Source organism: Tenrec ecaudatus, chromosome 13 (genome assembly GCF_050624435.1).
Source record: "Tenrec ecaudatus isolate mTenEca1 chromosome 13, mTenEca1.hap1, whole genome shotgun sequence".
NCBI lineage: Eukaryota > Metazoa > Chordata > Mammalia > Afrosoricida > Tenrecidae > Tenrec > Tenrec ecaudatus.
The window spans coordinates 19,498,826-19,518,586 of NC_134542.1; the positions used below are offsets into that span (position 1 = coordinate 19,498,826).

Sequence of the window (19,761 nt, forward strand, 5' to 3'; positions counted from 1 at the left end):
TCAGCCTGCAGCTAGGACGCTGTGGTCCTCAGCCTCCGAGCCACCTGGGTCCTTGTTCTGTGGCCTGAGAAGCCCACCCGCTGCCTCACAATCACGGTGCTGTTGTCAAACTGCTTTCCTGAGGGCTTGCATCGATCCAGTTTCTCGCAAGCAGTCTGCGCCAGTTCTGGCTGCACCCCTTCCATGGCAGCCTTTGTTCCCATTAGCCATCGTGATGGGTGTGCAGTGGTTTCCTACCATGCCTTTGTCTTGTGCTTGGTTTCTAAGCTCACGGTTGGCAGCTGGAGCCCACCTCGCGCCCTGGTGGCATAGCAGTTACACAACGGGCTGCAAACCACAGAGCCAGCGGTTTGAAGTCACCAGCTGCTCCAAAGGAAAAAGACGGAGCTTTCTACTCCTGTAAAGAGCAAGCATCCCTGGAGCTCACTGGGGCGGTTCCACAGGGTGAGTCAGCATCGACTCGATGGCAGTGAGTTTGGCGATGGTGTGGAAGAAAGGCCTGGTGATCAGCCTCTTTTAAGATTGCATCCAGGAGAGCCCCGCGGAGCACGTCAGGTGGCCATGAGTTGAAAGCGACCTGACAGCAAGAGATTTGGTTTTGGTTCATAGCAGACGAGGTTCCATCAATTTCATGTGATGGTTGGTCTTTGGGCTGTGACCCAGCCTCTTGCCAATTTCCTTTGAAAAGGCGTGTTGAAGAGGTCTTCGTGTGCTGTGGGGTGAATCGCACGGCTGGGCATGTTGCGAGTTTTCCCTCCCTCCCCGCCTTGTGTCCTTACGTAGCTGTCTTGGAGGGACAGAAGCTTCTCATTTCCATCGTTTCCTGTATGGCTTGTGTTCAATTAACAAATGTGAAGGTCATGGAGATCAGGCCCTTATTGGGAGTGCGTGTGCGGGGGCCAGTGAGGGGGGAGTAGGGGTAGGGGAATTGGTGTATTGCCCTCTCCAGTGAGATTGCTCAGGGGGACAGGACACCGTCACCCTGCGCAGAGGGAGCTGGCAGCGGCAGGGTGGGGCAAGAACCCAGGGACACAGACGCCTGGGCTATGTTCCCAGCTGCCGAGCGTGTCATCGCAGTGAAAGAGAATACCGCTGGTAGAGGGCCTGCGGAGAGGCCTGTGGGTCCTCGAAATGGCCTGGGCACCCACGGCTGCCTCCACGCCAGCAGGCCCTGCTGCCCATGCCAGGGCGCAGTGGGACCGCGAGCCGCCAGAGCCGAATGCCGGCCTTAGAGCTACGCTCTTCTTTCTTTCTAATCATTTTATCGGGGCCTCCAGCAGCACCTATCACAATCCGTCCAGCCAGCCATGTGTCAAGCACATGTGTCCATTTACTGTCATCCAGCTGCCTTTTTATTTATTTAATTTTTTTTGCTTTGCTTTTCAGCCTTTCGCGCATTGTTTCGTTTCCTTAGGGAAACTCAGACGCCGTCCCCTGAGCGGCTGGCAGAAGCCCCTCCCGGGGCAGAGCCCACAGGAGCTGCTTGTTCTTCTCGGGGAAGGAGTGGGGGTGGAGAAAAGACTGACCGAGGGCTGCGGCTGGGCTTTCTGGGGGCTCTGAGGATTTGTCCCCCCTAGGAAACCACGGTCGTCCCCCGAGCCCCTTTGCGCTCTCCAGACTAGAAAGCCTTGGTTTGTGCTGGCGCTGGGTGGGGCTCCAGGGACAATTTAGGCCCTGGCTGTCCTGAGGGGCGGGGGTGGCTGCAGAGTGAGCGAAGGGTCACAGCTTCGGCTGCACCGTTTGCTTGTCACCTTGAGAAGTTCCACCTTGTCTAGCAAAACCTCCTTTCAGAGGCAGCCACTACAAAGGGCTCTTATGAGAGCAGCTGCCCCTGCCCCCACCTCCACTCCCTTTGCCATTATTTTTCTTTGGGGGCAGAGCAGAGGGGCCTTCCTGCTATGGCTCCAAGGGGCTGTGCTTACTTGAAAACAAGAGTCAGAGCCTCGAGCCTCCCCCCCAGAGAGTGGGCTCTGATTTTCTAGTGCCCGTGGAGGCTTGCTACCAGGCTTCCCTGGGAGAGAAGACATGCTGTGTTGTCCCTGGAGCAGCCTCATGGGCGAGTGGGAGGTTTCATAAAGGCCAGGGGAGCTAGCTTCTAGTGGGACTGAACCAACCTTCTCTTGGGGGCTGGGGAGAAATGGAGGCACGGAATGGGCGTCTCCCTGGGGGAGTCTCCAAGGCAGTGGAGCAGTGGCTCACGGGTGGCTTCTGGAGGCCAGCCCCCAGGACCTTCTGCTTCTCCACTCGATGAAGTTCTAGCTGGGACCCTGATCGAGTGACTTAACTTCTCCGAGCCTGTGTAAAAATGAGAATCATTTCAGTGCCCAGCTGACAGGGAGACTGTACAGCTTAAATGAGATAATGCCTTAAAATGCTTAGCCTAGCACCCAGCATTAGGAAGCATTTGTAAGATGTTAAATTATTTTTACTGGGCTTATGCAAGCCTTCTGTTTGAACCTCTCTTTATAGTCTTCCTCCCGCCTGGGTCCCCTTTGGAGGATACAGTCCATGAGATTAGCGGGGCCTCTAGCTGAGCTGGAGACTGCTGGGTAATCAGGGGGGGATGCGGGGTGGCTGGCTGGCGTTATTTCCCATGGGAGAAAGACCAGGCTGTCTGCTCTCATAAAAACTCACCACCTCAGAAGCCCACAGGGCAGTTCTGCCCTGTCCTGTAGGGTCACTACGAGTCACTGTCGCCTCGATGGCAGTGAGGGATTGGACCTATCTGATCTCTCTTGTATGAGGGAGCTTCAAAAAGTTCATGGGAAAATTCTATGATCATTTAATTCCATTTTTTGAAAGAAAAAAACCCCTCAGATTTCTAGCACCAGGGGAGAGAAGGAAGCAGCAAAATCACCCCGTTTTGAGTTGAGCCTACAAAGAAGTAATTGAGAGGGTTAACCAGGTCACATGCATGCTTGACTGTATGGGCGTCTGCATGCATACATTGTTTTTGCAAAAGGGTGTGTGTGTATGTGTGTGTGTGTGTGTGTGTGTGTGTGACTCTAATTAATTTGCAGGGTCCCTAAACCCAAGATTAAGTTCAGTCCTCTGGTTCTTTCCCCCTGACCATAGTCCAGCATGGTGTGCATGGTTGGGAGCCAGAGGCTAATCAGAGAGTGTGGTGAGGTCAGCGTCGGCAGGGCAGCATGGTCGGGACAGGCCTTGGTGCAGGCACAGACCCAAACAAAGCTCCAGCAGACCAAACACAGGCACCGTGTCTGCTGTCTCGTCTCTTTCACAGAAGGTGTTTCAAGGGCACTGGGCCTGTGAATTTAGGGTGCTGGCTTCTCGCTCCGATCACCAAGGCTTCCAAGCAGTGCCCCGAGGCAGCACAAAGGGATCTTCCATGAGGGCCAAAACAGAAGCAGCCGTGGGGCTTGGGGCTTGTTCAGGATTGTGAAGAAGGGGCAGGGAGGGCAGAGGGAGAAGGATATACTTTTTTTCAACCTTTACGTCCTTACCACCTCACTTCTGTTGGGTTTCTCTCAGACTGAGGGAACAGGAGAGGAATGTTATAAACAAACAAACAAACAAAAAGAAGCCATTTTCCTATTAACTACTGAAATGACTGATGTGTCACTGGGCCATGCTTTCCTTTCTCAGTAATCTGTGCCAAGTGTCTATAACTTAACACTGAGAAGGGCATAGCACAGTTCTTTTGTGCAAGCCACGTTAGGAAGCAGAAAATGGGGAGAAAGGACCTGGGGCAAACATTGTTCAATCAATTGGGCTAGAATACTTCAGTTAACATTTCGAGGGGCGCAAGCTGTACTTTGCATGCTTTGCTCTCTATGATTATAACACCACACACACACCCCTCCCTCAAAAATGGAAAAGATGGCCTGGGAGAATGAAAGTGAAAGTGGGCAAGTGTTGTGGAATTGGGAGAACAAGAGAGACCTTTGAGAAGCTCTGGCAGCCGGTTGGGGACAGTGAGAGATGGAATCAGCAAGGGGGCTTCAGAAAGTTCCTAGGGAAATTCCATTGTCTTTACATTTCATTTTCCCATAAGTTTGCTGAAGCTCCGTTTATACATCTTTACGCATCCGACTTCTCATCTTTCTTTCGGCCTCAGAAAAGTAAGTATTGGTCTCCAACTTTTTTGGTTGTGTCAACAGGTTCAAAGACGTTAGTAACATAGCCAGTTACAGCAAAGCCAGGATTGAAAGCCAGGACCTTCTGGTACAAAAGCCTTGGTGTTTGCCAGCAACGGAGGGCTGGGATAGCCTGTGATGGTGGATGATGAACTATCTGTGGGCTTCTAGCTGGGTTTCCATAACGACATCCCCTTGACCTGGCCATTGGCCTGACACTGAAGAGCAAATCCTTTGGGAAACCTGTGGAGAAGAGTTAATCGTTGGGTCAGACCCTGGTTTCTCTGCCTACTAAGCACGAGGGCATGGCTTGAGCTTCCTCTGCTCTGTGGTGGGGACTAGGCAAGCAGAAGAACCTATCTCAGCGAAGCTTTGCAAAGGGAAGGGATGGACATTTTTGAGTACTTACTCTACTCTCTCATTTAATCCTTTTCAAAGTGAGCTGGAGGTGTAGTTAGTGGCTGGCTGTCCTTTCAAACATAAGACATTGCTCACACTTGATAACTTGCTCCAAGTGTCGCAGCTTGCAAGTAGACGATACAAGGCACAAATCTAAGTCTTTGACACTCTAAACTTCAAAAGTTTCATTTCGATTTCCCTTGCTTTCCTAAGAGTCTCACTTCTAATTCTGGAATGGTCGTCTTGCTTCTTCCTCTCTGACTGAGGCTACACCTAGTGAACTTGGTCTGTGTGGTGAACCCAGAGGTCATTTCAGATGATCTGTGATGGGAGGGTCTCGTTTTAGGGTTCTGGATCCTCTCTCTCTAACACCTGTCTTATGTCCTGGGGTTCAGTCATCCTTGCCTCCTTGCTTTCGCCCCCCCCCCCTACATCCAATTCATGAAGGTGTGCTGACCACACCTTCAAATATATCCCGTTTCGGATCTGTCCTCACCATCTCCGCTGCCACCACCCTGGTCTAAGCTGCCACCCGGTCTCACCTGGTTTGTTGTAGCCGTCACCTCATTTTTCCTCTGTACGGAGTGATCCTTTTAAAATGGAACCACATCGTGGCAGTCTTCTGCTCATAAGCTCCAATGGCTTCCCAGAATTTTCCAAAATAAAAGGCCATGTCCTGCATGACATCATGATTTCAAATGTGCACACAGACACACATCTAAAGACCACCGTGTACTTTGCCTGACAGTGGGTGACCGTCTAGTTTATTGTCCAAATGGAGACAACGTAAGGGAGCGATGAGTAGCCCTGTTGATAATGGCCTTGGACAGCAAGCATAGACTCGGGCCGCCCAGGCAAACGGGCAGTCTGGTTTCTCAACGCAGAGTCTCTTGGAGAGTTCTCTTACTTCCTTTGAGGTCTCTTCTCAAACGCTGCCTGCTCAGGGAGGTCTTCCTTGACCTATTTAAAATGGCAACACATTGCTGCCCCTCCTTCCACAATGCCGTCTTGGTTTCTTTTTCTCTGTGGAATTGCCACTTTCAGACAGAGTATCTTTTAACTAGCTGTAGTTTGTTGTTCAACCCTCTGGAGAACGTACACTTCGAGAAGCCTGGGGTTTTTATGCTTTGTCTCATCAGACTACATCCCTGGCATCTTAGTAGCTGCCAACACCAGAGGAGGGGTCAGTGAACAGTTGTTGCATGAATGAGTGGATGGATGAGTTGGGGAAAGAGAGCTCAGTTTCTTGAAGAGCCTTTCTTATTATTGTCTTTTTAAACCTTTTTTTCATCTTTTCTACTTATTTTCTTAACTCTAGCAATTTGAGTCCTTAGAAGAGTTTTCCAATGTACTCTCTTACACTCAAGAATTACTATAATTCCCTAAACGGAATCTTTGAACTCCCTAATGCAGGAAGTACCAGCATCTAGTACCAGCACAGCTGACTAGATCGCACGGTGAGGAAGAATCTGTACTTTTTAGGAAGGCATGTGTTAAATGCCTTGTGCTGTCATTGTCAATGCCAAGGCAGTGGGACTGTACCATCTTCTGGGACTGCTGCCAGAACCAGAGACCTGCTCACAGCGAATGCTGGGGTGCTCCAGTGTGCCCCCGACTTCCTTCTATTAAATCTGTAGCTTGAGGCTGTGGACTCATACTGAAGAGAGTGAGTTGTCTCTAAGCCTTTTTTTTTAAAACACAGGTTTCTGAACATTTCTGAAACAATCTCATGTGAAAGAGAGTAAGATGAGAGGACAGACCACTTATTTCTAGTTCAAAGCGATAACTGGATCTCCCCAATAGATTCCATTAGGGTAATAAAGTAGGAGGAGCCTTAGCCTTTCCGGACCATTGCTGGAAGTTTCCGCTAAAGAGGGAGCTTGTCTCCTAGGAAGTGAGATGGGATGCACCAGGGACTAAGGGGGAAATAAAATGCCTGAGCAAATTTTATGGAACACAAGGAAATTCCCATTAGGCTTATCCTAAATTCAGAAAACCACGTCCTTTGCAGTCTGGTGACTGTGACTTTAGTTTGCAATCCCGTTTTCTATGGTTTATTGACTACATGCCCACGGAGGTTCTCCGAGTAGCCTCACTCAGAAAGCAGCCCTCCTCTCTTCGCTCGGCTCCCGGTACCCTTTGTTTATAACTCCACTCTGCTTAAAAATATACACGTTGTTTAGCACGCATGCCTTCAGGATCCCGAGGGGTTGTTCTGGGGCTCCCATGTTGTCCACCTGTACCAGGGGCAGTCCCACCACGCTTCTGTTTGACTATTGGGGGAACTATTTGAGTTTTCCTTCTCTGACAGATTCCTGTCTCACACAGGTTCTGGCTTTCGCAGATTTTACTATGTATGTATTGTCTATCTCTACACACATGCATGCGAATCTACTTAAGTGACTGCAGACTATTTAAGGCAGGGACATAGTCTTATTTATCTTTTTATGATCTCAAGTTCTGCTATGAGAAGGGAAGACTTGACAGATCTCAAAACCCCTCCCTCACATCCAAACCGGCCATATGATACCTGGTACATAGTAGAATCTCACCAACTTTTCGGCTGAATAGATTGACTCTGAGTTACCCAAATGAACACACTTTCCCATAGAATGACCTGACTCTTCTTTCCCTCCCCACCCTGGGCAGTGACCCGCTTTGTGGCAGGTACATTTTGCTCCTGGCTCCGTTGTACTTACAGCAGGGATCACTGCTATTTGCTTTTCTTAGTCCTGATTCCAGTATTTTTCCTTTGATCTCTGCCGCCTGCCCCAGCAAGCTCCTACCATTGTCCTGCCCAGAGAACTAATGTTTCTCCTTCCCAACCTCGGGCCTCTCCCCCTCTGCCGGAGCACTCTCTGAGCCTGGTGATGCCCAAGGAGCCAGGAGCTATGGGGAAAGGATTGAGTCGGGCGAAGGTTGTGGCCTCTTGGTTTATAAGGGCTCCAATCTGGACTAACTGACCCCTTTGGGCTTATTTTCTTCTCATCCCTTTAGGGAGCTTGTTTCTGTCTTCCTTTTATATTCATACGCTGTATAAATGCAAATCCACTACCTACATGGACCAGCTGGTGACGCTGATTATCTTTGAACTTGTGTCACCATATCCGCCCTCTTTTCTGAGCTCCTCCACTGTTAACATAAATCCGCTGCCCTCTAAAGCTATTTCATCTTTCAAGCTGCTGTTATCAATTTGATCCCATACAGAGAGCTCTCACAAGCTCATATGCCCAAGGCAGACATTCGTCACTAGTTAAGTTAGATGGTTGGTTTTGAAGAAGACTTCAGGGAAATAATTTTTAGAGTTTACCCAACCTTCATGGCTCCAGGAAGTCTGGATTCCATGTGAATTTGAAATTCTGTTCTGCATTTTTCCCCTTTTGATCAAGATTCTTCTATAGACTACTTCAACAAGAGCTTGATACCGATAGCCAGGTACCAGCCAGGTACCATCCAGTCTCGTGGCACAGGCGGCGATTGTTCATGAAGGCAATTAGCTGCACATGCCATACCCTCCTCACTCTCTCCCCCCGCTCCTCCGTCCTCTCGTGTTCCAGGCAACTAGAGGCCAACTCTTTACCTGGGGTGGCTGCTTTTGCGGTTTTAAGACCTCAGACACAGTGCGTGGCCCTCAGTGGCAGAGCCGCAGCCCTGAACACGCTACTGGACATGCCGATGAATCAGGCTGCCCCAGGACAGCATGGCGCTAAACCTTCAAACCAAAACCTAAATTCCATGATCAGGTGGTTGTACATAAACAGCCCCAACAGCTAATCTTTTGTTGTTGTTGTTATAAATGTATCACAGCCCTTTGCCAATTCGAACTTTTAAAAGTGTACAACTTATTAACAGTTAATTACAAGAATCAGTTTTTCAACCCTACCCTTAATTAATTCCAGCTCCATCACCATTAACTCTCCCCACCTTCCTGTCCCTGCTGCTCACTAAACCCTGTGATGTTTATACATTTGCTTCTTGTTTTCCCCCCACAGAGGGCAACAGAGTGACTATGTATTGCTGGGAAGGGGGTGTCTTCTTTTCCATCAAAGAGCAAAATAAGCAGCGAACAGAACACCGTTCGTTGGGCATCCAGTTCTCGGCTTCAGGATGAATGCACTCCTAGGCCCTCACTCCGGTGTATTTTTAGAAACTCCCAACATGTTCCTTTTCTCCAGGTGTCCATTTCCTGCTGCCCCCGCCCCCATTATCCATCCCACGAATAGCGTGCATTATTGTCACTGCTGCCACGGGACACTTCACATGGTGGCGCAACAAAAGCATAGCTCACAATTGTACCACGCAATTGGGATCCGTTTTACCCATAGAAACCAACATCTCCACATGTCCACGCTCCTTGTCGTTTTATGTAAGTGAGATAGACACTATCTGCCCGTTTGTGAATGGCTTCCTTGGCTTCATTTACTAAGCAGCTCCATCCAGACTGCAGCACACATTGGCTTCATTTCTCTTACTGGCTCGGTGGTAAGAGAATGGTACACACACATCCATTGTTGGTGAGTTTGGCTGCTGAGGGACATCTAAGCTGTTTCCACCTTTTGGCCGTTGGGAACAGTGCTACAGTGGACATGCATGTACAAGTTGGTCCTCTGATTTCAGGACTTTGGGGTGACATTTCTGGGCCATGGGCTGTTGTTTTAGGTTTGAGGAACCACTGGATTGAGGGGCTGGACCATTGACCTTTCCATTAGCAAGGAGTAAAGGCTCCCAGTTCACCCGCCTCCTCACCTCCGTTCGGTATTTTCTGTGTGCTGTCGTCGCTTTGGTCTCAGGCCTCTTAGTGGGAGTGAAACGGAATCTGACTGATTCGCCGCATCTCCGAAGGCTAGTAGCACTGAGCACAAGTCCTGTGTTCTGTGGCCATTTGAATGTCTCCTTTGGTGTTTGGACTGTAGAAGTCCTTTGCCCACTTATGATTGGATTATTTCTTTCGGTTGTTGAAGTTTTATAGTTTGGTTGTCAGATTTTTGTTACATATGTGGTTTCTGAAGATATTCTCCCCCTCGATAGCGTGTCCTTGCACTCTTTTGGCGACGTGTTTGGTGGAATCGTCCTAAGTATGTCACCATTGCGAGGCCCCGTGGGTTCCGTCTTTGCGTGCTTTTGTTAGCATGTTAGGTGAGTCACTGTTGCAGGGTGGCCCTGACAGCACCGTCTCTGCTTTCACCTCTAAGAATAGTGTGGTTCGCGTTTACATATTTAGGTCCTTCATCCATTTTGAATCTTTTTTTGTATATATGATGCAGCATGGATCTTGGTTCATTTTTCTATATTGAAAACCCATTTCCCAGCATCATTTATTGAAGATACACTTCCTTCCTCATTGACTGAGCTCAGCACCGTTGTCTACAATCAGTTGACAGAGATGGTTATTTCTGGAGTCTCAAGTCTATTCCATTGGTGTGTCTCTTGTACCAGGACCAGCGTGTGCTGACAACATAGCTATAGAATGCATTTTAAGGTCAGGAAGTGTGGGTCTTCCTACTTTGCTCATCAGTTTCTACATTCCTGTAGCTGTTCGGGGCCTCAGTGTTTAATATAAAGTTGAGGATCAGTTTTTCCGTTTCTGCAAGGGTGACTATTGAAATTCTGATTGGGATTGTGTCGAATCGACAGGTGATTTTGGATAGTATTGACAGTCAATATTAAGCCCTCCAATCCATGCTGTGAACATCTTTACAGTATTTCCAATTTAAGTCTTCTTTGGGATCATTCAGCTGCGTTTACAGTTTCTTCAAGTCCTTCGTCTTCCTGGTCAGGTTGGCTCCCAGGTCTTTTCTTCCCTTAGGTGCAATTGGCAGGGGAATTGTTTCCCCCACTTCCCTTTCAGATTCCTCATCGCTGTTGTACGGAAGCCCAGCCGAGTTGGGTTGAGTCCTGTGCCCTGCAGCTTGATTACACTGCCTACTAGCTCTGGAGGGTTTGCAGACTCACGGGGATTGTGTGTGCGGAGGACCATAGCACCCACGAGTAGAGGTACCTTTACTTCTTTTCCTTTCTGAATACCTTTTCTGTCTTGTTCTTGTCTTACTGCTTTGGTGAAGACTTCTAATACAGTGTTACATAGGAGTGGTAGGGGGGGACACCCTGGTCTTATTCTAGATTTCAAGGAGAAAGCTTTCTCTCTTTCTCAGATATTTATAATATTGGTTGTTGGCTCTTCAGATATTCTCTGAATCATATGGAGATAGCCCTCTCTGACTCCAGTCTTCTGTGGGCTTCATCAGGAAAGGGCATTGGATTTTATCAAATGCATTTTTTTGCACACACAGGTCAGGAGGTGTTTCTATTGGTCCAAATGGATTTAGATCTAGATACCCTATAATGGATCCTAATTCTTTATAAGGAGCTTGGTGACACAGTGGCTAAGAACTTGGCTGCTAACTGAAGATAGGTGATTCAGACCTACCAGCCCTTCCATGGGAGAAAAGATCCAGCAATTTGCTCCCATAAAAATTGTAGCTTGGAAAACCTATCTTGTACAGTCTCCCTTATCCTACAGGGTCACTATGAGTTGGAATCAACTCAGTGGCACGAGGCAACTTCTTTACATACATTCTTTTGTGGTTGATGTTCTGCCAGTGGAACTCGGGTCCCTTCTCTCTGACATTCAAGTATGACTACTGACAAGATCTTCTCCTCTCTGTAGAAACTACCAGAGGCATGCAGTGTTGGCAATGGAAGGCCTTTTGTCACGAATCTGCAGAGTCTGTATGTGGCAGTCACCAAGCAAGAGATCCAAAAGGAGCGGAAGCATCAAGGCACTGGTGAGTAGATGCAGAGAATTAGAGTCCAGGTCTGCACCATTCAATATGGTAGGTCGAGCTATGTGCTTAAATTAAATGAATAAAAATGAAATAAAATTGAGTATGTTGTTCCTCATTTATATCAGCCACATTTTAAGTGTTTAGTAGCCAAATGCAGTGTGGAGGCAAAACATCTCCATCGTGCAGAAAGTTCTAGTGGGCAGCACTGGTCCAGGCGTTTAGGAGGTCAAGGCCGAGAAGCAGAAGAAAATGACCGTCCTTCTTCCTGAGGCGTGCCGGAGGATGTGTAGAAGAACAGGTAGCTCCTCTGAGCCAGGAGCTGTGCTACCTGGTGAAGGTGCCACTAGAGAATCTCATAGTAAGAACAAGACTTTGAGCAAGTCAGCTGGAAGTTGGACATTGTGAGTGCTTCTATCTGTTTATATGCCCAGGGGCTCCCAAAAATTCTTGGGAAAATCCCATTACCTTTTTATTATTATTAATTAGACAGAGGTTGACAGAGCAGGTCATCAGTTTTCCATTCAACAATTCACATTTTATTTCAACTTACCCATTGCAGTCACCTCAAGGACCCTATCTTATCCCTCTTCCTCCCTGCGTTTCCTGTTTTCATTTCTCCTCCTTTTCCAACTCTCCAAACTTGGTCCTTGGGTAAATGCCACCCGTTTGAGCATAAATGGTTGTCTCTTCTAAATTGGGAGTGAATACAATTCCAGAACTGAGAGGTGACTAAGGGCCATAGGTTTGGGGGTCTGGGAGGTTCTGTCAATCTCTATCCAACTAATAAGCCTGGTCATCTTGTGATTTGGGGTTTTGTTCCACATTTCTACCACTCTATCCAGGACCTTCTAATGAGATTGTTTTAAGAGAAGATGATAGTAAAAGCTGGGCACTATCTAGTTCTTCTGGTCTCAGGGTTGTTTGCCTGGCCCATTAGTCCACTGGACCAATTGTTTCTATGCATCTTTGGATTTCCATCTCTCTTCTTTCCTGTGGAGGGGGAGAGACCAATGATTGCACCTTGGATGGCTGCCCATGAGCACTTAAGATGCCACAGTTCCTTTCTTTAATTCCATCTTCGTACAGATTTGTTGAAGCTCCCTTGTATTAGTGCCCGGTTCTAGCCTTTAGCAGCATACTTGCTAAGTGCTAGTGTCATCTTGGGAAGAAGAAGGCCTTTATCGCTGCCTCCCCTCAATTTTTCTGATTTCAGGAGATCCTCACGCCTCAAGCAGCACAGCCCCACAAGGAGCTGAGAGCCACCTCCCGAACCACCCAGAAGAGCCAGTCCCGATGCCATGCCTCTCGGTACCCGAGACAGAGCCCACAGTGAGTTCGGAACAGCTTCCTGTATGAATTCCAAGAGGCAGAGGAGGCCGCATCTTTTGTAGCCTCTGAGCCACTGATCCCTGCAATCGTCACCTAGTGACTTTGCCCCAACAATATTGATGGCTGTTTTGTGACCAAGCTTCCAGACGGCGGGTGTAGAGATGGAAAATCGTGGTTTTTTACAACTTCCCTGTGTACTTCCTCTCTACAGTTCTCATACCAAATGGTGAATCTTGGCTCCTTTCCCACCTTTCCCCACTTCCAGTGATGCTCTGTAAGGTGGTTTCCCAGGAGAGGAAGGAGATATGCATCCTCCTGCATAGAGTGTCCAAGTATATTCTCCTGTCCGTTTCCAAGGCGCCACCCGAAACGGACTCTGAAATATCTGTGTGGCGACCTCTCCAAGACGACCTCGTCCTCACTCGGGTCCCTGGGAAGAAGGGTGCTGCGCTGCTAACTTCAATGGAACTGCATCCAAGCCCCGTTAACACCGGTTGCTTTTTCTTCTAGGGCACTTCAGGCTCGGTGCCAAGGCCTCGGCTGTCAAAGGCCAAGAGGAAGAAGCCAACGGGGCTCTTCAGCTAATCTGACACTGCCTCATTACTGAGGATGGACTTGGAGAGCAACTTCCTAGGGCCCTTGGAAGGAGCCTGTGTGGAAGTAGCATCCCTGTGACAGATGACTACGTTCATGGTGAGGAGTCACCTGAGAGAGGACAGTCAGCCAAGGGAATCCTGACTCCAGCTTCTTACACACTGAATGGAAGCCAGCCTGTGGGAATCCCATACCCTTCTCTGTCTTCATGGAGATTCTCTGGATCCAGGATCCTACCATGGACTTGGAGTCTGTCAGCTAAATCTGTCCGCAAAAAGGCACCCACAAGCTCAAGACACCTTGTCTACCTTCTGCCAGAGCTCCTAGCCAGGGCTACATGTTCCGCAGAGACCCGTTGCTTCTCCTTCTGGAGTGAAATAAGAAGTACTCACAGCCCCTACTTTCGAGAGATTCATTCTGTTGAGCCTGTAACCTGCCTCCCTTTTCTGGGCCCTGCCCCGTTGTCTCTGGAGAACGCCCACACCGTCAATACAGCTCTTCAACTTCTTTTTATGCTTCTTTGCTGTGGCCTGCGCTGAGCCTCCTTTGGGGACCGTTGACGTAAAGCGGTAGGCACTAGACAGAGCCAACCTGATGTGTTTTCCTACGTGTTTCCAGGGCAATGACAAACAGTTTAAACCACAACATGGTCCCGAAATGATAAAGAGCCTCCCCCACTACAGTCAAGGAACTTTTACTAAGGTTGGAGAATAGGAATTTGACTTTCCCATCTTCCACTCCACTTCAAATACCAGTAACCAAAAGAACTGCTAGGAAAGATAGGAGGTCAGGAAGCGATCAGAATTCTCTGGGGCGACAGAATTGGCCTAAACCACTACTAGCGCCGAGCAGGAGAAAATATAAAGGCTGCAGGAGCAAGGCAGTGTCTCCAACAGTTAGAAAGTCAACATTTCAGACAAATAAAAGCAAGGTTTGGCAGATCCGCATCAGCCAAGTTCCGGGGCCTTTTCTGCTAGGTTTTCCCATAGGCCAGGACAACGGAAACCCCACCCCACAAGGGAGTGAAAGGACACAGGACAGAAAGGAAACTCCCATGTTCATTGGGAGCTGTTACCAGAGGGGAGGGGTCGGGAGCAGAAGACATGAATGTTTACTTGCTCTTGGGATGGTCAAGTGCCTCCTTAGCCACCTGCCTCCTCTAGCTCGGTGGCGCTTAACCTACTGGAGGTTGATGATCTGGGTCCTCCCCGAGGTGCCTAGGAAGAAAGGTATGGTGATCCTTTCTGAAGGATCCCAGCTGCCGAAAACCACTGGTGCACAGAACTACACCAACACACATGGTTACGAGGAGTCGGAGTAGTCAGCTTGCAGCAAACTCAGAGTTGACATCTTTCCCGATGCTAGTCTCAGAGGAGAGGACAAACCAAGCATTACCGTAGCAGGGAAGGCTAGAACAAGAACCACGGTAATAAACAGCCCATGTTTATTGAGCAGCTAATGTTTACCTGGTATTCTAATAAGCATCTGGCAGGATAGCCTCACCCTATTATCTGAACGAGATAGAACCCCACGGGCAGATTGAGTGTTGGCACCATTGAGCGACTTATCCAAGGTCACGCAGGCTAATAAGGGACAGCCGAGTTCTTAACTGCGTCATTCTGCCCCATGCTGGACTCTCCTAGGAAGGATGTTCCTGCCTGCTTTGCTGCGGCACATCCAATGACCTGCCTCCTGTCGGTAGGATGCTCAGCTCGGGGCAGGGAGCCTTGTGGGGACCAGAGTTGACCTCCATGCTGCTACCTGCCGATTGTCGGAGCTCCATCAGGACTCCTCCCCTATCGCTGCTGCTGACTCTCTTGACCCCAGGACCCAGGGTCTAACCCTACCCCCCCCCCCCACACGCACCGGTAGTCACATCACCGAGGTGAACTAGGGAAAGAGCGCTATTGGAAGAAGTTAGCCTGATCTCCGTGTGTACGGGGCCTGAGACCACGTGGAGTAGAACGACTTCTGAACCAGACTTGGGAAGAATCGGGATCTTCACCCTGGAGACTCACTCGGCTGGGCCCTGTGAAGGCATTCCCCCCACAGGAAGGCCAGAAAGCCCCCCCACACACACACCCCAAGAGCCCCTAAGCATCTTCAGAAGAGCAGGGCTGCTGCTTTTTTTCTTTCGTGTTAAGAAAGTGGCAGGAGGCTGGGTGGGGCCGAGGTCAAGTCCTCGGTGGCCGACGCCACCAGCCTGCGCCACTGGCGGAGTAAAGTGGCGGCGCGCTTCCATACAAATGCACAGCCTTGGAAACCCGTGAGGCTTCCTGCCCTGCCCTGCAGGGTCACGAGAGTTGGGATCAACTGGGCAGCAATGGCCTTTACGCGCCCAAGACTCTCTCCTTCATTCCCAAACGTATCAGTTGAGTACCGTGGCTTCCCAGAGGCCCGGCCTGGAGCGTTCCAGTCCTGGAGCCTTGCTTTCTGCAGCGAAGGGCGGGCGCTGGGAATCTTTCAGCCCAGGGCACCATCAGGGAAATCCCTGCCTTGACAAATTGGCCGAGCCAGGCTATATTCCAACTCTGCCCCCTGGCTGGGGCCCCGCCCAGAGGCCCCTAGGCTGGCCCAGCCCCCACTCTGCGTGCACATGAAAGGGTCGAATTCTCGTGGCCGCTCCATAAATTTTATTCCGTAAATATTAGTTTTCCCTGTGTTTAATAAAGCAGTGGCCCACCTCGCCGCCTACCCACCCGCTCCCCCGGGCCGGGGCTGGGGCCAGGGCTGGCTGGTGGGAGAAGGGACTCTTTCAATTGCTTTGGAGTATTTTTAGAAAAAAAAATAATATAAGGTGGTTTACATGAGCCGGCCAGCAAACCAGAAGCAAGACGAGGGACCTCGAGGAAGCTCCGGCCGGGACTTCACCCAAAAAGTAGAGAAATAGCGCCACCTAGATTGCACGGCCTCCCTGGCCTTGCCGGCTGGCCATCCCTTCCCCCAGCGTCCAGCAGGACCGCAGGGAAGTCGCTCTGCTGGGGGTGAAATCTCCATCCCCGAGCCCTCTGGCTGGCAGCGCCTCCTTGCTCCTTGCCTGGCTGAGGGCTTTCCCAGCGGGTCTTAAAGGCAGAGCCAGTACAGGGTCCTGGAAAAATCCCACTAGGCTCATTCTCTTCTCCAGGCATGTCCCTGACCAGCCAATCTTCCCGGTCAAGGAGTGTGTCCCAAAGGGTGGTAGCGTTACTGAAAAGGGAGCAGGAGGAAAGCGGCCAGTCTCATCTGTCCACTGAGCTGTTTGTCCTAGCTGCGTGATCTGTGCCCTGGACCTGGGAAGAACCTAGTCTGGTCAGCCTTGGGATCTTTCTGCCAGCCTGAGGCAGCTCAGCTACAATGCACACACTTGGGGGGAGATGTCCTTGCACATCCAGAAGCTCCGGTGTTCTTATTCCCTCCCTCCCCACATCGGGCATTTGACATTTCCCTCTTGGATTCCTTCCTGTGCTTTCCGATCTCCCTTTTCCCCAAGCCCTTACTCCTCTGTATTGTCTGGGGCTCTGACGCATATCAACCCTGTGTGCATGAGAACAGACTGCTGCCCGGTCCTCACCAGCCTCACACACACCGCTGCCCGGTCCTCACCAGCCTCACACACACTGCTGCCCGGTCCTCACCAGCCTCACACTGCTGCCCGGTCCTCACCAGCCTCACACTGCTGCCCGGTCCTCACAAACCTCACACTGCTGCCCGGTCCTCACAAGCCTCACACACACTGCTGCCCGTGGTGGGAGCCAAGTGCTGCAGTCACTGTCAGTCCACCTCGTCAAGGGGCTTCCTCTTTCCCACTGACCCTGGATTTTACCAAGTACGATGTCCTCCTCCAAGGACTGGGCCCTTCTGATAACCTGTCCACAGTAGGTGAGATGGCGTCTCACCCTCTCTTCCCCCAGGAGCATTCCGGCTGTTTTGCCAAGACATTCTGCTGTTTTGTGTTCATTCTTCTGAGAGTCCGTGGGATTGTCCGTGTTTTTCACGGGACTTCAAAGGCGTTCATTGTTCTCCGTTCTTCCTGATTCATTGTCCGGCTTGCACATGCAGGTGAGGCCGTTCAAATACCATGGCTCAGCTCAGGAGTACCTGAGTCCTCAGAGTGACTTTTTTTTTTAAAACACTTTAAAGAAGTCTTTGGCAGCAGATTTGCCCAAGGTAATGCATTGTCTCACTTCCTGCCTGCTGCTCCCCTGGGCAACCACTGTGGACCCAAGTAAAATGCAATCCTTGACAAGGGCAGTATTTTCTCGATTTATCTTGATGTTACATTTATTGTTTGTTTTGTTTTACTTTTATTGTTTTTAAAATACTTTTATTAGGGGTTCTTATATTTCTTATCACAGTCCACACATTCCTCTAGTGTGTCAGCACATTTGCACATATGCCGCCATCATCATTTTCAAAGCCTTCTCTTCCCACTTGAGCCCCTCATATCAGCTCCCCATTTCTTCCCCTTCCCTCCCCTGCCCGCCTTCCCTCACGAACACTTGATAAGTTATAAATTATTTTTTCCATATCTTACATCATCCTCCGTCGCCCCTCACCCACTTTTCCGTTATTTGTTCTCTTTGGAGTGGGTTCTAGATTGATCCTTGTGATCGATTCCCCCACCCTCCCCTAATCCTAGTATCTCTACTCTCCTTGTTGACCCTGAGGGGTTTATCTATCCTGTGTTGTGGGCTCTTATCTGTAGCAGTGTGCATGTTCTGGTCTAATCTGATTTGCAAGGTAGACTTGAGATCATGATAGGGGGCAGGGGGTGCACCAAAGAACTAGAGGAAAGTTGTATGTTTCATCAGTGCTATAATGCACCCTACTGGCTGATCTCTTCTTCCCTGTGACCCCTCTGTAGGGGGATGTCCAATTATCTACAGACAGGCATTGGGTCTCCACTCCATGCTCCACCCCACCCCAATTCACCTTGGGTATGGTTTTATTCTGAGTCTTAGATGCCTGATACCTGATCCCATTGACACTCAATCACATAGCTGGTGTGCTTCTTCCATGTGGGCTTTGTTGCTTCTGAGCTAGATGGCCACTTGTTTATCTACAAGCCTTTAAAACCCCAGACACTATATCTTTTGATAGCCAGGAACCATCAGCTTTTTAAAAAACATTTTATTAGGGGCTCATACAACTCTTATCACAATCCATACATATACATACATCAATTATATAAAGCACATCTGTACATTCTTTGCCCTAATAATTTTTGAAGCATTTGCTCTCCACTACCATCAGCTTTCTTCGCCACATTTCCTTATGCACCCATTTTGTCTTCAGCGATCATGTTGGGAAGGTGAGCATCACAGAATGACAGACTGTTAGAACAAAGTGCTTTTGTGTTAAAGGAGTACTTGAGTTGAGGCCCAATGTCCATCTGCCACCTTAATTCTTAACATATAGATATGAGTACATAGTTCTATTCCCCTCTCATTATATATGTATTTGCATATGTACATGCCTGTATTTAGGCCTCTATAATGGCCTTTGCCTCCTGGTTCTTTCCTCTATTTCCTTTTTACTTCCCTCTTTTCCCACCATCATGCTTGGCCTTCATTCGGGTTTAGTGATTCCTCGCTGCTACATTGCACTTGATTAAGTCCCACTAGGCATTCTACGACCTTTCTTCCATTGATTTTGGTTTACTTGTTGTTCCCTTGCTCCTGGATTAGTGCCCCCATCCCCTTCCTTTCTCCCATATCCCCCCAAGAACCATCGGTCCCGTTCTTTTCTTCTCTGGATGTTACTTGTTGGTCCATTTTGGAGGCTTTTTAAAAAAATATTTTCCGTTTTTTAATTAAAAAGATCATTTTATCGGGGGCTCTTACAGCTCTTATAACAATCCATACATCAATTGTATCATGCACATTTGTACATATGTTGCCATCGTTATTTTCTAAACATTTACTTTCTGTTTGAGCTCTGCTTTTTTGGTATCCCCTCTGTTTTCCCCTCCCCCCACCCTCATGACCCCTTGATAAATCATAAATTGTTATTATTTTCATATCTTACTCCGACTGTTGTCTCCCTTCCCCCACAGTTTCTGTTGTTTGTCCCCTTGGGGGAGGTTATGTGTCCAATCATTATAATTGGTTCCCCCTTCCTCACCTCCCCCCTCCACCTTCCTCCTACCCTTCTGGTATCACTACTCCTATTCCTGTTCCTGGATTCTGTGTGTGGTGAGCTCTTATCTCTTATCTGTACCTGTGTACATGCTCCGGTCTAGCCCGAAGTGAAAGGCAGGGTTGTAGTCATGATAGTGTGGGGTGAGGAAGCCTGAAGGAACCAGAAGAATATTGTGTGTTTCATCAGTGCTGTACTGCACCCTGGTGACTCAGCCCTCCCTTCTTTTTGACCCTTCTGTGAGGGGATGCCCCGTTGTCTACAGATGGGTTTTGGGTCTCTGCTACAACCCCCTTGTTCTCAGTGATAAGTTTCTGTTTTGGGTCTTCTGATGCCTGCTACCCGATCCCGTCAGCACCTCATGACACTCGTTGGACTTGTTGCTCCATGTGGGCTTGTTGCTTCTCTGTCGGGGGCCTTTATTTTTTTTTTTTAATGTT

At 49.1% G+C, this 19,761-nt stretch overlaps 1 protein-coding gene across 1 annotated transcript in view; it reads left to right on the top strand.

Moving 5' to 3' along the window:
- NHEJ1 (non-homologous end joining factor 1) overlaps positions 1-15,805 on the top strand; it is a 111,850-nt gene extending 96,045 nt beyond the window's left edge. The window contains exons 6-8 of the mRNA XM_075529005.1: positions 11,164-11,281; positions 12,495-12,610; positions 13,121-15,805. Coding sequence (XP_075385120.1) covers positions 11,164-11,281; positions 12,495-12,610; positions 13,121-13,195 — 309 coding nt within the window. The 3' untranslated portion in view covers positions 13,196-15,805. The remainder of the gene's footprint in view (positions 1-11,163; positions 11,282-12,494; positions 12,611-13,120) is intronic.
- The last annotated feature ends 3,956 nt before the right edge of the window (positions 15,806-19,761 follow it).